The following is a 19899-nucleotide window of genomic DNA, read 5'->3' on the forward strand; positions in this document are numbered from 1 at the left end:
GGAGATAACATTAGAGAGGCGAGATTGAGATGGTTTGCACATGTACAGAGGAGGGAGGAGAGGTATACAGACATGGATGTCTGACAATTTTCTACAGTTAAATAAACAGAAGACAGAAGTTCTTGTTCTTGGCAGTGATTCACAAAGGAATGATGTCCAGACTTATTTAAATCAAATGAATCTGAATGCCAGACAATGTGTTAAGAACCTGGGCGTCACCTTTGATAATGAGCTCAGCTTCAAATCACACATCATGACTACATGCAAGACAGCTTATTTTCACCTTCGAAACATCGCTAAGGTCCGAGATATGCTCTCTCCTGCTGACAGTGAAAAACTTGTCCATGCATTTATCACATCAAGGCTAGATTATTGTAACGCTGTTTTATCTGCTCTTCCAAAGAGCTCTATTTCGGCTGCAAGGGTTCTGACCCGCAGGAGAAAGAGAGATCATATTACACCTGCACTCCACTCACTGCACTGGTTACCTGTCAGCTTTAGAATAGATTTTAAGGTTCTAGTGATGGTTTTTAAATGTCTTCATGGTCTTGCTCCTCTTTACCTCAGTGAAATGATGGTTAGATATGTTCCAGTCAGGTCTCTCAGGTCTTCAAACAGTAATCTACTGGTGAATCCTAAAAGCTGATTAAAGATTGGCGAGGGTGCTTTTAGCCACTATGGCCCAAAGCTCTGGAATTCTCTTCCTGAAGAGCTCAGAGGCATTTCATCCCTGCATAGTTTTAAGAGCAGTCTCAAAACATTCCTGTTTAGATCCGCTTTTAGTTAAGAAATTCTCAATCTTATTTAGTTTTACAATATGTTGTCTATTATTTTCTAAATCTAATTATCTTAATAGTTTTATCTTATTTACTTTACTTTTTTTACTTTTTATGTTATTTTAATATTTTTATCTTTAATTTCTTTTAACATTTTCTTTTTGTCTTATCTCCTTTTAATGTTTATTTTATTTATACTGTAAAGCACTTTGAGTTGCATGTATGTATGAAAGGTGCTATACAAATAAAGATTATTATTATTATTATTATTATTATTATTATTATTATTATTATTATTATTATTATATTGGTAGGAGGGTCTTGATGATGGATCTTCCAAGCAAGAGGAGGAGAGGTAGACCTAAGAGGAGGTTTATGGATGCAGTGGTAGAGGATATGAGAGTGGCTGGTGTGTCAGTGGAGGACACTCAGGACAGGGCCAGATGGAGGAGTTTGATCTGCTGTGGAGAACCCTAAACGGGAAATGCCGAAAGAAGAAGAAGAAGAAGATTTAAGTTATTAACAATCGTTTGAAATGGTTATCAACATACACAGACTGAACTGGACTTAATAACAGGAGTGCATATAATTTTAGTAAATTATTCTGGTGAGTATCAGCTGCACTAGGTATGTTAATCGGGCCGTCCAGCTGTGGTGCTGATCCGACGCCACTTGTGCCAAAACTCCGGACACATGTAACTTGATCAAGTAGCACGTCTGCATCAGATGAGATCAGTATAAGAAAGTGGAGTGCAAAAGCAGGTGTAGTGACAGAATTGATGCACATTATTGATATTTGAAGTATACTATATAAGTATACTACTGGCACATGCATTAACTCACGGGTACTGTGGAATATATTTTTACTCACCTAAAGTGAGAAGGACATTGACTCAGTGGGAGCAGTGCTGCTGCGATTTGGACCGAAGGACGGCTGGCAGGTCTGGAATGAACTTAGTGGTTGAGATGTGAAGGACATTATGGAGATGGCCGTCGGTCATTTTGGTCTAATTTTAGTTATGATATTAATTTGGCTGATTTTAGCAATGAAATTATGAGCTTGTTTATGATTATATGTGCAAACTGTTGAATGTTTTTGAATGAGGCAAAGGTTAACTTTTGAAAATTTGGAGCTGTACACCAGTAGCTGTGAAGGGAACTCTGAGGCCATCAAAGCCTTTTCTTCCTATTGTATGTGTAGATAAGGTAGGTGGCCATGCACAGCATGCTGGCTCCTCTAGTCCTCCAGCGCAGACTTGAATGAAGGTGGAAGTTCAGAAGGGTAATGAAATGGGAGGAGCTGTAGGAGGAACTTGACCCCCCATCTCCCTGTACCCGCTTTTACCCTCTACTGCCACGCCCCATAATGACACGTACCCCTTCACAGTTTTGACCAGCAAGTCAATCCTAACCTCCATTCATGCTTCACATTGTAACTTTACTGTTATTGACATTTGTTCTGCCTTTTTGTCCAGATAGTCGTCAGATGTTGTTTTCATCTTTAGAGGATGATAATTCACTTTGAGCCACCTCCCTCAAGGGTTCAGTGACTCCCCTGTAGTGTCCTCCACCATCACGAGGGACACCTTGGCTGCATGGACACGTCCTCCTGACTGTGCTGTTATCAGCTATGCAGACACATTTTGCTCTCAGCCACTGATGCCTCTGCCTGTAAACAAGGTTCTGTGTCTCTATTAAACCACCTCACTCAGTGAGCTTACAAGGTATCAGTCTCCAAGCTGCAGTTGTGCCGGGGTGTCCTATCTGGAGCTGGTTCACTACTGTCGCCATCGGATACTGGACTGTTCAGATTATGACAAAATTGTGCGATAGTGCTGCTGTAAAGATCATCCTGAGTAGATCTCCTGCACTGATGCACGCCTTCAGATCCCTCAAAGGGGCCCTGACCTCACCTCTGGCCCTCGACCAAACTATGAACTGCCATTTCATCTGTATGTTTCTCATTAAGGGGTCACTGCTGTGGGTTCCTGGCCCAAGAGTGGTAAATATGGGTTACATATCTTTTAAAATCTCTTGATTGTGTTTTACCGGGCATGCCTGCCTGCTTGAGGCCCATTGCTGCCTTTGCACTACTGGTGAATGATGCTGAGAAACTGGTTTTATCTCATCCACTCATGACACACACACTACATCAGGTTGTTTATGGCCACACCTGACTGGTCACATGCACTCAAATGACTCTATTCTGATCAGATCTTCAGACGGTAGTATAGAACTTCCCAAGTCTTGTCTACCATTTCTTGTGTGATATGTTCATGGCATTACACATATTGCTCAAAGGGGGGGGGGGGGGGGGGGGGGGCTCGTTAACATGATTAGTGATTCATTTGATTATTGTTATCATATTTTTGTGTTATCAATATGATAAAAGAGGGGACTGTACGGGAATTTGTGATTTACTGTTTGTGACCCTCAGACAGTACACTGACATTCAGTAACACTCCCTTATCTGTGTGTCTGGTCCTCAGTTAGAACCTCTCTCTCTCTCTCTCTCTCTCTCTCTCTCTCTCTCTCTCTGTCTACCTCTCTCTCTCCCTGTACTTTTCCACTACCCCTAGATCCAGTCTACTGTGCCTCCTCTCCTGATAAGGAGAACACCAATCACACATACGTTTTATTATTTTTACCCAATTGTGGTAAGACACATCTTCTTCATTCTGTATTTAACTACATGTATTATAATTAAACTTTGGAACTCTTTCCTGACACCCGTGGGTTGTGAATCTGTTCTCCTGGTACCAGCTACCGAACTCTGAGGGATGTACAAATTATGAATCCTGATGGATTTGCTCTATGTCTGAAAGATGACTCCAAAAGAAATAATCTTAACAGAAAAGGGTTTATTTATGAATAATGTATGAATAATCAGTAGACGCTTATACAACACCGCACGTCAGGTCTGAAAAACCTCTCCTTTTGCACAGATTTAACACACTATAGCATTTGTTAATGCTATTCTGATTTTACTAGGAAGAATAGCACCGCCTGGTGGGCTTTTCTTGTAACAACTACTTGAGGCCTGTTCAGTCTAAATTCAACAGTCTAAATTCAACAACATACGTTGCTGTAGCTGCAGCGCCCGAATTTCCCTCACGAGGATCAATTAAGGAATCATGTCTTGAATCTTATCTTGAGAGTTATGTTTATGACTTGTAATGTTTTAATATAGGATAATGGTTAGATTTTCCCTTTTTATTCTCCAATACAAGAGGATGAAAGAGTGATTCAGAAGCGGTTTGTTCTGTTACCCCACTTTCCCATACGACACTAACCAGAAGGTTCTACATTTCAATTTAATACAGTCACTGTGGATTCTAAGATCTTCCAATATTTAATTTCTGCATGCATTTTTCCTTTTGTTTTATTAGGATTATGCGAAAATAAACAGATGGAGATACACAGTTACACTGAAATCTGTGACCACCGACCACTCATATATATGATATATAAGTATGATAAGAAGTCCTAAAGCCATAATGACTGAGCAGGAGAACTTAAGGAGAATGTTTTGAGTTCACTTATCTCTCTGGATCAAAGGGCCAGTGCTGTGTTTATTATGAGTGATCAGCTTTTTTTAATGATAAAATTATATTTCTTTATTTTCTATTAAATAAAATATTGGAAGTGATCTCTTTCAAACTGACAGTGCTCCTTATTCACAAGGTATGAATGGTCACCGAAGAGTCTGAAAATGATATAAATTATCTAATTATTTTTATCTGGATTATCAGATTACCACACATGATCTAATTTATCTAATGCATATAATGTTTTAACTGAAGCACAATTTGGTTTGAAAGGAATTCAAGCAGTTCAAAAACGTACTGTTTTCTGGACTAATGCAGTCTAACCACTAGGTGGAGCCCTATTGCGTTTTAAAAATAGACCTACTACAAGCAGGTGGTGGTAATATTCTGGCTGGTCACTAGGTGATAGAAATGGAGGAAGGAGCTGTTATCTTTTTTTTAGACCTTTTAGACCTCACTACACTGGTGAACCACACAGCACTCTTGCTGACTTGCTGTGTAGTTCATTTCGCCATTGTTGTGCTAGTCGTCGTTAACCAGAAGAGTCTCTGTTCCACTGTTGAGTCTGGGCACACCTCCCACGTCTTGGGAGCTGGTGCTCTAGTGCTGTAATTAAGGATTAAGACAAACTTAAGACAGACTGCTTCATATGTGTATTAGGGATTACCGAACAATCCTTAAATGTGCTTAAATTATCCCAGTTTATTCATGGTTTAGCAAGATGTCAAGTTGAGCTAATTCTTCACCCAGTTCATTAAATGTATTTTAAACAACTTTCTGAAGTTAATTAATGCAGGTAAAACTCTTGGGGAATTACAGTAAACTGTAATTGAAATCACAATAAAGTGTGTATTCCTAAAAAAATGCTTTTAATTATCTCTGTGGCCTATTAGCAAATGTGTATATCTCATTGCAGTGTAGTACACAAGGCTCCAGAGAATCAGGACGTTTCAGACCAAGGTCTTTCACCAGCTGTGCATGTAAAGTACTTCTGAAGTTCTAGGAGTTGAAACAAGGTTGTGCAAAACAGTACTTTCCTCCAACGAGTTTCTGATGTTCTGAGTGTAAACACAATCTTCTGATTTAAGGTCCCTAATGTCATTGCTGCCTTATCAGTGTCATAATTGCAGTGTCCATTATCATCCTAATTCCTCACGCCTGTAAAGGAGATTTATCTTGATGATCTGAAGGTGTTCAGCAAGAAGATCAGCAGATCTTAAGTTTCTCCACTGTCCAGCTGATTCAATCTCTTGCAACTCTTACAACCCCAGCTGTCATCTGTGAGAATCAGTGACAACTGATCATTTTGTGCTAGTTATTTTAGTGGCTGTGTTGAACAGTGTTCATGTTGCAGGACATTGTAGGGAGGAGGATGATGGCTTAGCTGTCGTCCATTTTGAACAATACCTCTCATTCCCCACACGAGGTCGTGGGAGCGTCGTAAAGCTCTTTTAGCTATTGACTATTATAGTGGCAGGAGTGATACCACAGGTCATGTGTTCCGTCTGCAGTACCACAGGTCCACAAATATATTGTTTTATTTTTACATTTATGTCCTTATGTATTTATGTATTCGCTCTTTTTACTTCTTAAAAGCCTCCATTTCCCCAGGTGAATGTCAGGGTCTTGTTTACATCTCCCTCTCTAATGCTGAATTCAACATAAAGAACAGAACCAGCACACGTCTTGTTTACGCTTTATTGTTAACTGTGGCTGCAATTAACAGCAGTAGCTACAGTAAAAAGAGGACAAACATTTGAGCACACTATAAAATAGAAGAGTATAACTATAAGAGTATAACTAATAGTATAACTATAATAGCATAGCTATCAGAATAGCAATGATCTGGAAAACAATGCTTTTCTTGAAAACAGCGCTTTAGATTATTCTGCAGATTTTCTTGAAGACAGTGAATTCTAGATTATTCTGGAGATTTTCAAGCATATGAAGCATCATGCAGTCAGTGGCAGTCTGGTAAAAGAAGACCTCCCCAGTTCAAAAGCTCTTTTAAGGTCACTGAAATTTCGGACGTGATTGTTATTAATCTGTCTGTTTTTCAGATGCTCCAGTTGCTGGGTCATGTGGAGCATCAGGGTTGCCGCCAGTAACTGGTAGACTCTCTTCAGCTGTCTTCTCATCCACTGTGCTCTCTATGAAAACACAACAGTGCCTGTCAAGACTCCAACAGAATATTGTAGGACAACAGTGCTCGTGTGGACTGTGCATTCTCAAGTGGTTAGTCTGTACATCTAAGACTATTAACATGTGTTTGTTCATTCTCAAGTGGTTAGTCTGTGTATCTTGACTCACCTCTCACTGTAATTACATATTTGGAACGCATTAGTTCCCCGTTCACAAGGATCTCACACTCATACGTGCCACAGTTGTTACGTTTCAGATTCTCAAGTGTGAGATCTCCAGTTATAATATTCAGATGTCCTTGGTGTTTGAAACGGTGCCAGTCAGTGACGCTGTTCGCATGTTCAACGACTTTAGTGTTTTGAAATTTCCACATAATGGACTCCACTTCTCCTTTAACTCTAGGCTTTAAAGTGACACTTTTCCCAATCTCCAAGAAGTCAACATGTACACAAGCTGAAATGAGAATGAAAAGTTCAAGTTATTCTTCTGTGATTATGCACATGCACTTGTATATATGGCCACAAAATACACGTGCTGCTAACTAACAGAAACAAAAGGTCTGGTCTGGAAAAGATGATTAAATGAACACAGTAATATTTTGTGTTAATATAAACTGAAATGATCGTGTTAAAAATGATTACATTTCTTTACTTCTACCAACTGAATTCTGCTAAGGGAGTACGATACTAGATAGAAACAGTCGTGATTTCATCAAATGTCCATTAGGTCTGAGTTCTTGCAGTAAGTTTTCCTTCAGAAGAAACGTGCTAGATGCATCAGAGAGCTATGGATATTCCCTTCAACAGAACAGGTAGGTACCTCTGTTCATATAATGGTAGATAAGCCATTTCCCTGTGATACAGCTGGAATTTGAAATCATCATTACTGATAAAAAATTCAGAGTGCTAATGTGATATATAATGTGTATATTGGTATTGTACTTTGGTATCGTACTTCGGTATTGGACTTTGGTATCGTCGGTGTTTGTGACTTTTTCATATAAAGTCTCTTCCTGGTGTGGTTCATCAAGAAGTCCTTTGTTAGGTTCTGGACATTTCACCACTAAGAAGAAAAGAAATATTCAAATAATGTTTCAGACAATTTGGTAAAATATAGTTACCAAATATATCCAAAAATTGTAATAGTTTATAATCTGTTCCAAAATGACAAACCTTCACAGACAGGGTCTTTTCCATCCCAACCGTCTTCTTGACAAGTTCTAGTATTTTCTCCCACAAGCTTATAGCTGCGAAAAGATGATGGCTGTAATCAGTACATCAGTCAAAACCAAAAGAATTGTGTGTATATTACATGGTGTATAATTACAGAATGTGGTGTATTGATTGACTTAAACTGAATAGTACATATTGTATAATTACAGACTGTGGCATATTGATTGAGTTCAAGTGTATGTGTATAGTACATAGTGTATAATTACAGACTGTAGTGTATTGATTGAGTTAAACTGTATGTCTATAGTACATAGTGTATAATTACAGACTGTGGTGTATATGTTGCCAGTGCATAATTTCTTAGGCCTTCTATATCTCAACTTTTACTAATACTGTCAACATGCCAAATATTGGCTTACCATCCAATACTGGACAAGTCCTATTTTGTAATGAATCATTTATAATGAATTCATTCAAACTATTTGCCTGTCCATTTAAATGCCAATTTTTAATAGAAGAATACATTTGGATGAAACAAATACTTTCTAAAAATATCAATTATTTATTAGCATTGCAGCACAATTCATCCCTGTGATTCACCAAAGGCAATATGCCTGGTTTTAGTGAATGTTGGTGTTGAGATTTCTCTTTAAAGCTTAAAGGTACACTTCAGTTTCCTCATGAGGCATACAAACCTTCTGGATAACCAGTTCATAAACTATGGAGGCTGTCTACTAATTAGGCAAACAAATGTAAGACATGTTCCCTGGTGTCTTTTCTGCTATTATATGTTATTAACATTTGGTTTTAGTGTTTGTGTGTCAGTAAATGCCTTTTTAAATGTAACCTGTCATCTGACATGTGAAAGTAAAATATCCTCATGTATAAGTACTTTTATGCAACCGATTCATTTGCACGGGACGAATAATAAATATGAATCATTTCACTGACCCAAAGTCACATTCTGCTGTCACTTTTGCACCAAACAGCGTTCCGTTTTTGTACGAGTACTTCCCATTGGAGATTTCCACAAGTCTTCCACAGGACTTTCCTAAAAATATACAAATATGACAGTCTCACATACTCTGACCAACAGTGGGATTGTCCCAGTCACAGAGAGGCTTTCTGTGCCTGAATCTCAATATTCCACTTCTAAATAATGAAGCGTTTATGAACTCAACCTTAAGGCCATTAAACCATTATTACCCAAAGCATTTCACAAATATAATGCACGTGCCTTCATTAATAATGGCCAATAGCATTTACCAGCATTTTTGTCACAAGTAACTTGCATTTGTTTACTAATTCTCAGGTTTGCCGGCTAGAATTAGAAAACAAATATCAAATCAGGGCTCAGAGTACTAAGAGTTATTGCGCAATAGCATGACATCTATGGCAGTCTTACTTTGGCATTGGAGCTGTAGATGTGACCACTGCCTCCCGTCACAGATAATCTTGCTGGAAGTAGGCTGTTCATAACCAGGAGCACACTGGAACACCAGGGTGTCTCCACTGGGGAAAGACTCCTTCTCTGTCTCTTCAGTCAAAATCTTGTTTGGCCCAACAACAGGTCTACCACAGTGTGCTGAGAAGAAGAAACAGTACATGTAGGATACTCAATACAGTACTGGCAGGACAGATTTCTATATGTATTTCTATGGATGTCATTTCTAATGAAAGTTATGGGGTTCTCCATCACCCAGTCATTACATTACACACTATGTAGAATGATTTGATGGAGAAAATATTTCATTAGCCTAAAATCTTCTTAATGGACAATGTGAAAGGTTCAAAGACATTTAAACTAAGGAGGAAGAAAGCGGTAGTCTTTGTAGTTGCCGTCACAATGTACTGGTATGGTTTAGTAGTGTAAACATCTTGAAAAATTTTCCTCGTTTCATTGAGGAACAAGTTTAAGACAATGCTTTTAATATGAGTAACATAGGTAAACACAACATTACAAACACATTTCTAAGTGTGTAATAAAAACAATGATTCATTTATTCACCAGATCCTTACCTTGTATTTCAGTCACCATCATGAGACATGAGAGAAATATGAACATTTGCTGGGATGAGGTCTTTGCTCTCATTTTTGCCAGTGTCCTAATCCTCTAATCTATTATCTATATCTAACCAAAACCAATAGCCTAAGTCACTGGTGAGTGTACCATCAGAGTGTAACATTATATATAGCTAGATAAACCACTACGTGTTAATGATGTCATATGTTGCATCATAGACTGTATAGTGGGCTGAATATCTAGATGTGGAAAAACTTTTAGCTCCGCCCATTCCCATGTAAATGATGTAAATCTATCTATCTATCTATCTATCTATCTATCTATCTATCTATCTATCTATCTATCTATCTATCTATCTATCTATCTATCTATCTATAATATTTGGTACAGTTTGCAATTACAGAGGTCAAACGTTTCCTGTAGTTATTCACCAGGTGTGCACACACTGCAGCAGGTATTTTGGTCCATTCCTTTGTTTCTGGGCTATCACTGAGAAACACGGAGTTTGAGCCCTCCCCAAAGGTTTAGGTCTAGAGACTGGCTAGGCCACTCCATAACCTTGCTATTCTTCTTACGGAGCCACTCCTTTGTTATCCTGGCTGTGTGCTTTGGGTCATTGTCATGTTGAAAGACCCAGCCACGACCCATCTTCAATGCTCTAACTGAGGGAAGGAGGTTGTTCCCCAAAATCTCCCAATACATGACCCCAGTCATCCTCTCCTTAATACAGTGCAGTCGTCCTGTCCCATGTGCAGAAAAACACCCCAATAGCATGATGCTTCCACACCCCCATGATTCACAGTAGTGATGGTGTTTTTTAGATGGGACTCATCATTCTTTGACCTCCAAAACAGCGAGTGGAATCAAGACCAAAATGTTCTATTTAGGTCTCATCTGACCATAGAACTTTCTCCCATGACATGGACATTTTTGTGTGTGTGTGTGGGTGTGTGTGTGGGTATAGGTGCATGTAGTAAAGCTGATGACCAATCAGGTGAGGATGAATGCAGTGAGTATTATCTGATTGAGAGAGACACTGACTGTAAGGTAGCAGGTATAGACCAGGCTCACCGAGGGCTGAGGGGCCTAGTCACCAACACTCCTGCCAAACCTCCTCTGGCTTTAACATCAGCACAGTGCAAATGCAATGAAGAAATCAGGACTTGGGTGAGATGATTCCTGGAAAGCAATTCATGAAACCAGTAAGAAAATCGATAGTTTATTTTAGAGAGTTAACAGTTCCATTTGATGAAATTGATCATTTGTGTGCACAGGCTGTGAGCACAGACATCTTGGATTACAGTTTTTCTGTACTGTATTTGGTTTATTTCTCAGATCAGAATTGAAATTCTCAAAAAAAAAGTTCATTCAGTCTTCACATCTCCTTGTCACTTGTGCACATCGTAATTGCATTTCTCATTGTGTTTTACATTTTGCAAATGCTTTTGTACATATTGCAAATTGACATGGACAGTTGTCTGTTGTTTTTTACATTATCAATTGCTTTTGACATGTTTATCAAAATGTGTTGTATGGATTGTCTGTTGAATTGTCTTACCCTCCAAAACATTTAGTCTTTAGGTCATCGCCTAGGTCATTATATGCAAATCTGAACATGTTGTCATAATCTCTAAGGCATCATTTTACATTTATTTATTTAGTTAATTTTTTTGTTACATTTTGGTAATTTATTCTCATTTGATTAAATTGTTTGCAAGTGAACATTCAGTTACAGTAAGAAAGGGACTTGGTGAAGGCTTAGATCAACCAATGGTTCCATTTTCACACCTCAACAAGAGGAGGCTGTATGTGCTCAGGTTGTTTTGAATGTGTAGAATAAGTTTCTAATTTTGCAGTTTTTCCAGTCAGTTGTCTGTCTTTTCTGAATTTCAATCATTTTTTTATTTGTTTTTGTCAACAAATTGCAGTGCGAACAATATAGTCAAACAATATTGCTGTACAAATTTGATTCCATACAGTCATGTGTAACTTTGTGTTCCAAGTTTGTATGTGTGTAACATATATTTGATATACCACAGAATGTGCAGCGTTCTTGAAATCAAAAGCTTAGCTAGTTTCCATCAGAATATACAGTCTACACTGACTGTGACTTATAGTTGCACTGACAACATGACTAAGTATTTTGACTGCCTTGTTCATAGGCAATGGCACACAGACATAGATACTCTGATGGCACTGACACATTGACTGACCTAAATATTTGATTTTGGGGCAAAAACAAAGAATTTTGAGTGAAGTATCTGCTTTTGCAGGTATTTCATTGAGTTTTGCTGTTTGCACTAAATGCACTGTTTTAACAGTGCACTGCATTAACAGTGCCAGAGGGGCATTACCAATGCCTGAGGGGCATTACCACTGCCAGAGGGGCATTGACAGTGCTAGTCGGGCATTAATGATCAGGGTCACGAGTTATTTTTCCACTGAAGGTCGTGGTAAAACAGGATGTCTGGGTATTATCGCATACACCCATGTGTTTGGTATGCTTGGTGTTTCTGTTTGGGTTGGCGAAGGACTCTGCTGAGTTGGAGATAATCCTGCATCAGTTTCACAAAAGATGTTGCAACCTTGAGTGCCAATTTGAGCACTTGAAAGAGGAAGTGATACGACCCCCTTATTGGGCTGTGTGCTTCCTAGCAAGATCTTCACTTTCATTTCTCTTTTTTCTCTTCAGCTGGTTCATACCTTTCTCAACGACCTTCGATCCTCTATCTGTGATCTACTTGCTGTCCCACAAACTCGACTCGTAAGCCTGGGAGGCAGATTCTCTAGGTAACTGTTCTCCTCTGTCTCAGGATAGCAATGCTCTGGAAAACAATGCCTTTCTTGAAGACAGAGCTCTAGATTTTCTTGAAGATGTTCTCTGTCTTTCTGGAGATTTTCAAGCATATGAAACATCATGCAGTCAGTGGCAGTCTGGTAAAATAAGACCTCCCCAGTTCAAAAGGTCAATGAAAGTTCAGACATAATCCTTTAAATTTTTTGTTACTAATTTGTCTGTTTATCAATTGCTGCGGTTGACAGCATCTGTCAATTCAGGTCCGGTGCGGGAGGCATGGCCAGGGTCACGTTGAGCATCAGGGTTGCTGCCGGTAACTGGTAGACTCTCTTCAGCTGTCTTCTCATCCACTGTGCTCTATGAAAACACAACAGCGCCTGTCAAGACTCCAACAGAATATTGTTGGCCAACAGTGCTTGTGTGGACTGTGTCTTTCAAATGTCCTAAATTTCCAGTCCTCCATTTCCCCAGGTGAATGTCAGGATCTTGTTTACATCTCCCTCTCTAATGCTGAATTCAACATAAAGAACAGAACCAGCACACGTCTTGTTTATGCTTTATTGTTAACTGTGGTTGCAATTAACAGCAGTACAGTAAAAAGAGGACAAACATTTGAGCACACTACAAAATAGAAGAGTATAACTATAAGAGTATAACTATAATAGTATAACTATAATAGCATAGCTATCAGAATAGCAATGATCTGGAAAACAATGCTTTTTTTGAAGACAGCACTTTAGATTATTCTGCAGATTTTCTTGAAGACAGGGAATTCTAGATTATTCTGGAGATTTTCAAGCATATGAAGCATCATGCAGTCAGTGGCAGTCTGGTAAAATAAGACCTCCCCAGTTCAAAAGCTCTTTTAAGGTCACTGAAATTTCGGACGTGATTGTTATTAATCTGTCTGTTTTTCAGATGCTCCAGTTGCTGGGTCACGTGGAGCATCAGGGTTGCCGCCGGTAACTGGTAGACTCTCTTCAGCTGTCTCCACGTCCACTGTGCTCTCTATGAAAACACAACAGTGCCTGTCAAGACTCCAACAGAATATTGTAGGACAACAGTGCTCGTGTGGACTGTGTCTTTCAAATGTCCTAAATGATGTAAATATATTCAGACAAATCTGCATCTCCCTCCCTTCCACTAACCACACCATGGTCCTCAGTACCTGAATACATTCACACATCAAACACTGAGGGGGGGGGCTGTTGGGAGGGAGTTGCCCCGCCACACTGGGGTTAAGAAAATTAAACATTTTTGTCAATAAAATATTGACGTTGAATAAACCTTTGTCATTATGTTGCCATACCACTGGAGTATGTTGTTGTGTTCGAACGTTTTTCATCTTGGAATACACTTTAGGCACGTCCCAAACATCGAGCTGTAGCCATCACTAAGTGTTTTAAAGTTACCTGAGAAACAGTCCTTCACAGCAATAAACACAGTCTTGTTGCTCACTGTATTTTCTGCTGTACAGCTGTAGGTTGAGTTATGGTCTGTGGTTTTGTTGATCTGAACTTTGTCTCCCTGGCGTGTGAAGCCGTGTGGTCCGGACCATGTAAAGTTGGCTTGTGCTGGGGGATCCACTGAACACTGAAGTGTTATCTCCTCAGTTTCAGTATCGTTTGACAGACACATCACTTGTGGTGTTGAAACTGCATCTGAAAGTTAAATGTGTCCTTTAAAACAATACAACATCATAAAAATGCAAAGCCTGTAATATGAGATGGGCTACTAACTTTACATTTCTAAAGTTTTGAATGTCATATACAGTATACTGATTATAGTAACTGAATATGTTTTAGCCCGTTTTGTACACAATAAACTGTTGTCAGATTAAAAAATGTCTGTATGGTATTCTGTGGAGCCATTTCCCACAAACAAAGATTTTATGCACTAGAGTCTGGAGTCTTGTGATAGACAATTAAAACATGTAATACACTGCAAGAACAAACATTAAACCTGCATGACTGTTATCTTTGGACCTAGGGACAGATGTACTGTAATAAGAACTAGCTAGGATGTTTATATAAGCATTGTGACGCGCGGCTCGTGGCGAAGGATGAGACACGGGATCCTTGCTTTTCGTAACAGACATCACTTTAATCAACATCTATATGTGCGCAATAGCGCACGGAGAACAGAGATACACACACAACGTGTAGACTGTAGACAACGACGAGCACAGGACACTGCGCAAGCGCACATTAAATAGACAGACCACATTAGCCCCATGTGATTACGAGACGATTCACAGGTGAGACACATTATTCACACAACAAAGCTATCACCACGGAGTTCCGAAAACGCAGACAGAGCACGTGGACAACGTTTACACACGCCCAAAAGGGAGGGGCCGGGGTCCTCAACGTGACAAGCATATTATACCTTTTATAATAAATGTCATAAATGCAAATATTATATAACAGAGGATGTTGAATTACTGATGGTCTGCTGACACTGACTTACATCTAAGACTATTAACATGTGTTTGTGCATTCTCAAGTGGTTAGTCTGTATATCTAAGACTATTAACAACATGTGTTTGTGCATTCTCAAGTGGTTATTCTGTACATCTAAGACTATTAACGTGTGTTTGTGCATTCGCAAGTAGTTATTCTGTACATCTAAGACTATTAACATGTGTTTGTGCATTCTCAAGTGGTTAGTCTGTACATCTAAGACTATTAACATGTGTTTGTGCATTCTCAAGTGGTTAGTCTGTACATCTAAGACTACTAACATGTGTTTGTGCATTCTCAAGTGTTTAGTCTATATATCTAAGACCCAACTCACTTACCCATCACCGTAATCACATATCTGGAGCGCATTAGGTGTCTCCCAGTACGGGTTTCACACTGGTAGACACCACTGTCTCTGCTCGTTAGTTGCATTAGTGTGAATTCTCCAGTCTCAGCATTCAGGTGAGCTCGGTGACCTAATTGGTACCAATCAACAGAAGCATCTTCCCACCAATCCTGAGTAAATTTAACTATTGTTTTCCCATTGTGTTTCCACCAAATGAACTGCTTTTTTCCATTAACTCCAGGCCTTAAAGTGACATTTTGCCCAGTCTCCAAGAAGTCAACATATACACAAGCTGAAACGAGAATGAAAAGCTGTAGTTATTCAGAAGAAAAGAGCTACAAGTTCAGAGAACAACTGTACCTCCACTGTACCTCCATTACCCTCACATGTAGTCTGACTGTACCTCCACTGTACCTCCATTACCCTCACATGTAGTCTGACTGTCTCCACTGTACCTCCATTACCCTCACATGTAGTCTGACTGTCTCCACTGTACCTCCATTACCCTCACATGTAGTCTGACTGTCTCCACTGTACCTCCATTACCCTCACATGTAGTTTGACTGTCTCCACTGTACCTCCATTACCCTCACATGTAGTCTGACTGTACCTCCACTGTACCTCCATTACCCTCACATGTAGTCTGACTGTACCTCCACTGTACCTCCATTACCCTCACATGTAGTCTGACTGTACCTCCACTGTACCTCCATTACCCTTACATGTAGTCTGACTGTCTCCACTGTACCTCCATTACCCTCACATGTAGTCTGACTGTCTCCACTGTACCTCCATTACCCGATAAGGACAACACCAATCATACATCCATTTTATTATTCTTTGCGAATTGTTTAGAACACATCTTATTTCTTCTATATTTAACTGGATGTCTTTAAAAAAAAGGTTTCCTTCAAGGAAGACAATGAAAAGCGTGTGATCATAAAAGTGTAGTTAATTGAATATGTAGTAATCTGTATCTGTAATCTGAAATCATCGCCAGCACCAACATCAGAGATTACCTCGATCGTGAATTTCCTCTGCAGAGGCTGAGCCCCCTTCTCTGTAAAAATATTTTTCATGTGGTACTTCAAGACGTCCGTTGATTATTTTAGGTTTTGAACATGTCCACACTAAGAAGAAAACACATTTTCAAACACATATTGTTTCAAGCAATGTCGTAAAATCTAGTTTCTGTGAAGATTCAAATTGTTTCTAGTACAATTGTTTCTAGTACAATTGTTTCTAGTACAATTGTTTCTAGTACAACTGTTTCTAGTACAATTGTTTCTAGTACAATTGTTTCTAGTACAATTGTTTCTAGTACAACTGTTTCTAGTACAATTGTTTCTAGTACAATTGTTTCTAGTACAATTGTTTCTAGTACAATTGTTTCTAGTACAATAACAAACCTTCACAGACAGGGTGTTCTCCATCCCAACCTTCATCTTGACACGTTCTAGTTTTTCGTCCAACAACTTTATATCTGTAAGTAGAAGATGACTGTAAACAATATACCAGTCAAAACATAAACTATTAAAGTGTGTGTATAGAACATGGTGTATAATTACAGACTGTGGTGTATTGATTAAGTTAAAGTGTGTGTATAGTACATAGTGTATAATTACAGACTGTGGTGTATTGATTTAGTTAAAGTGTGTGTATAGTATTTAGTATATAATTACAGACTGTGGTGTATTGATTGATTTAAAGTGTGTGTATAGTACATAGTGTATAATTACAGACTGTGGTGTATAGTACATAATGTATAATTACAGACTGTGGTGTATTGATTGAGTTAAAGTGTGTGTATAGTACATAGTGTATAATTACAGACTGTGATGTATTGATTTAGTTAAAGTGTTTGTATAGCCTATATAAATAGAAATTTCTAATCTTAACACAGTAGCTATGTGTTAAACTGGTGTATGAAATAAATTTGTTGCTGGGAATAAATCTTAATCTGAGGAATTTGTCTTAAAATATGTGTATCAACGCAGACCAGCGTCTCAGAACCAGCCCTTAGTTGCCTGTTAGAAGTGAGTTGTCTCACGTTTGGACATAGCTTTTCAATTGTTCCTTTTTTTTCTTTGCTTGCTAAAATACATTAAATTAAATGAATGTTGCATAAATTATATGTGATATGACTGAGACCTATGAATACATAAGCATGACTGCCATTGTGGGTGGGTATACGTATAAACAATAAACAAAAGATCTGAATAATTTCACCGACCCGAAGGCACACTGTGCTGTAGCTGTTCCACCAAACAGAGTTTCTGGTTGAGAGTAATAGTAATTCCCATTGGGGAAATTATGAAGATATCCACAGGACTTTTCTAAAAGTATAAATATATATCACATTTATATCACATATATTTTATTTTATGAACACAAGCCTGAGCTCGTGCATTAGCTGCAACCTTTAGGACATTAAACCATTATCACCTCTTATTATTAATACAATAGCATACAATAGAATTTTACATTAGCATTTTTGAAATGGCATTTATTTACAAATTCTCAGGGTTCTGCTTAGTGCTTAGTGAATAAATGCAAGTTACATGTGCTAAAAATGAGAGACACAAATGATCAAATGACAGACAGGAGTCTTAAATAACAAGGTGGAGTACTAAATGCACTAATCTTTAGGTACACATGCATTCTGACAGAATATGATAGTGTGACATGGCAGAAAAACGTACTGCATTCAAATTGCGGCATCGTCCACTGGTCCCCATTACAGGTAGTTTTTCTGGAAGCTATTTGCTGTGCAGGTTTATAACCAGGCACACACTGGACTTCCACAGTCTCTCCATCTCTGAAAGTCAGTTTGTCCGACTCCGTAGTCAAAATTCTGTTCCCTCCAACATCGGGTCTGGAACACTGTGCTGAGAAAATGAAAGAAAACTCTTTGAGGGTGTATTTCTCAGAGATCACTTCACATGAAAATACTGTGTCTCACCGTCACCTTCTTGTTCACTATAATAATATAATAATCTTTATTTGTATAGCACCTTTCATACATACATGCAACTCAAAGTGCTTTACAGAATAAATTACATTACACACTACCTTACAGAAGTGATGTATAAAACACAGTTGTTCTCTAGACGTCTGACCCATTCGTTAAGCCCAGAGAGGTGATAAAGCCAGAACACACCACTCAAAAATCTCACAATATAAACATGTTATTATGCTATTAGTGACAAATTATACAAGCTTAAGTTGCCAAAACATTTATAAACATTACAGTTTGGATTTGGTTAAAAACTATGTTATTCCTGTTAAGTTATTATAATTTTTAGAAGTCTTTATTAATGAGACCTGAACATTCACCTGTCATACTCTGACCCACACCTAGACACTCACACAAAGCTAACACCCAACCAACCAGACTACTCCAAACGATCAATCACCAGCACGTCTACCAATCACGTTTACCTATCAAGCACAGATGCCTCCAGTTGATACTCGCCACTGGGACCGCTTATTTGTGTTTGTGTTGTGTATTTTTACATATTCACATGTCTTTGTTTTCTTGTTACGTTTTTCCATTAAAAACCATGTCTTCCACTGTCAAACGTCACATTAGCAGGAATATAAAGACATACGCATGACAAAAGAAGAATGATTAGATGTTCCATGACTAGAAAGTTATAGCTTTGTTTTAAACATGAGTAACATTAGTAAACACAACTTTACAAACACATTTCTAAGTGTGTAGTAAAAACAGTGATTCATTTATTCACCAGATCCTTACCTTGTATTTCAGTCACCATCATGAGACATGAGAGATAAATGAACATTTGCTGGGATGAGGTCTTTGCTCTCATTTTTGCCAGTGTCCTAATCCTCTATTTCGACGATGTAGCCACAGGCTCAATTATTTTGGCAAGATGGCTAGATAAGAACAGAAAACAATGCGTTTTTGGTTTTAGCCAAAACCAAAAACCACAGTCACTGGTGGCTTGGCATCGGAGCATAACATTATATATAGTTAGGTAAGTCATTACGTCTTAATGACGTTATATGTTGCGTCATAGATCAAATGTACAAGCGGAGCAGCGTGTATTCTCATATGAAACTTACCTTTTTAAAATGTATTATTTAATGAAAGTAGAACAATGATCTAAATAAACCAGTCTCACATTTATGTAATAAGGACACATGGTGTCACTGATCTAAAGTCGCTGGTTAGTTCAGTCACATGACCACAGGTGTATGTAATCAAACATCTAGCCATGCAGTTTGCTTTTGCAAGTGTTTGGGAAAGGAAGGACTGTTCCAACGGGCTTGTTTGATTGGGGTGAACTATTGTAACAGGATACCACCATTGCAACAAGTCAGGTTGTGAAATTTCTTCTTCCTAGAGGTTCTACAGTCGAGAGTGAGTGGTGTTATTGAACAGTGGACCCGTTCATGAACCACAGCAACTCTGCCATGAAACACAACGTGAAGACACAGAGTGGGTTACTGAATAGAGGACAGGACAGAGGAGAATAGAGGACAGGACAGAGGAGAATAGAGGACAATAGAGGACAGGACAGAGGAGAATAGAGTAGGACAATAGAGGACAGAATAGAGGAAAGTAGAGGAGGACAGGACAGAACAGAGGGTTGTGACCGGAGGATCG

At 38.7% G+C, this 19899-nt stretch overlaps 2 protein-coding genes across 2 annotated transcripts; both read right to left on the reverse strand.

Annotated features, from left to right (window-relative positions):
• Positions 1–6008: 6008 nt before the first annotated feature.
• Positions 6009–9816, reverse strand: LOC143484954 (zona pellucida sperm-binding protein 3 receptor-like). The gene is made up of 7 exons (XM_076984040.1): positions 9658–9816; positions 9044–9223; positions 8590–8689; positions 7639–7712; positions 7421–7528; positions 6635–6919; positions 6009–6474 (listed from the first exon to the last, which is right to left on the reverse strand). The coding sequence occupies exons 1-7, from the start codon at positions 9728–9730 to the stop codon at positions 6365–6367; spliced, it is 930 nt and encodes a 309-aa protein (XP_076840155.1). The 5' UTR covers positions 9731–9816; the 3' UTR covers positions 6009–6364.
• Positions 9817–13002: 3186 nt separating this feature from the next.
• On the reverse strand, positions 13003–19481 carry LOC143484951 (uncharacterized). The gene is made up of 9 exons (XM_076984036.1): positions 19356–19481; positions 19027–19166; positions 17969–18154; positions 17500–17602; positions 16676–16749; positions 16286–16396; positions 15259–15558; positions 13871–14119; positions 13003–13466 (listed from the first exon to the last, which is right to left on the reverse strand). The coding sequence occupies exons 2-9, from the start codon at positions 19097–19099 to the stop codon at positions 13357–13359; spliced, it is 1206 nt and encodes a 401-aa protein (XP_076840151.1). The 5' UTR covers positions 19100–19166; positions 19356–19481; the 3' UTR covers positions 13003–13356.
• Between the last annotated feature and the right edge of the window lie 418 nt (positions 19482–19899).

Source organism: Brachyhypopomus gauderio, chromosome 21 (assembly GCF_052324685.1).
Source record: "Brachyhypopomus gauderio isolate BG-103 chromosome 21, BGAUD_0.2, whole genome shotgun sequence".
NCBI classification, from domain to species: Eukaryota; Metazoa; Chordata; class Actinopteri; order Gymnotiformes; family Hypopomidae; genus Brachyhypopomus; species Brachyhypopomus gauderio.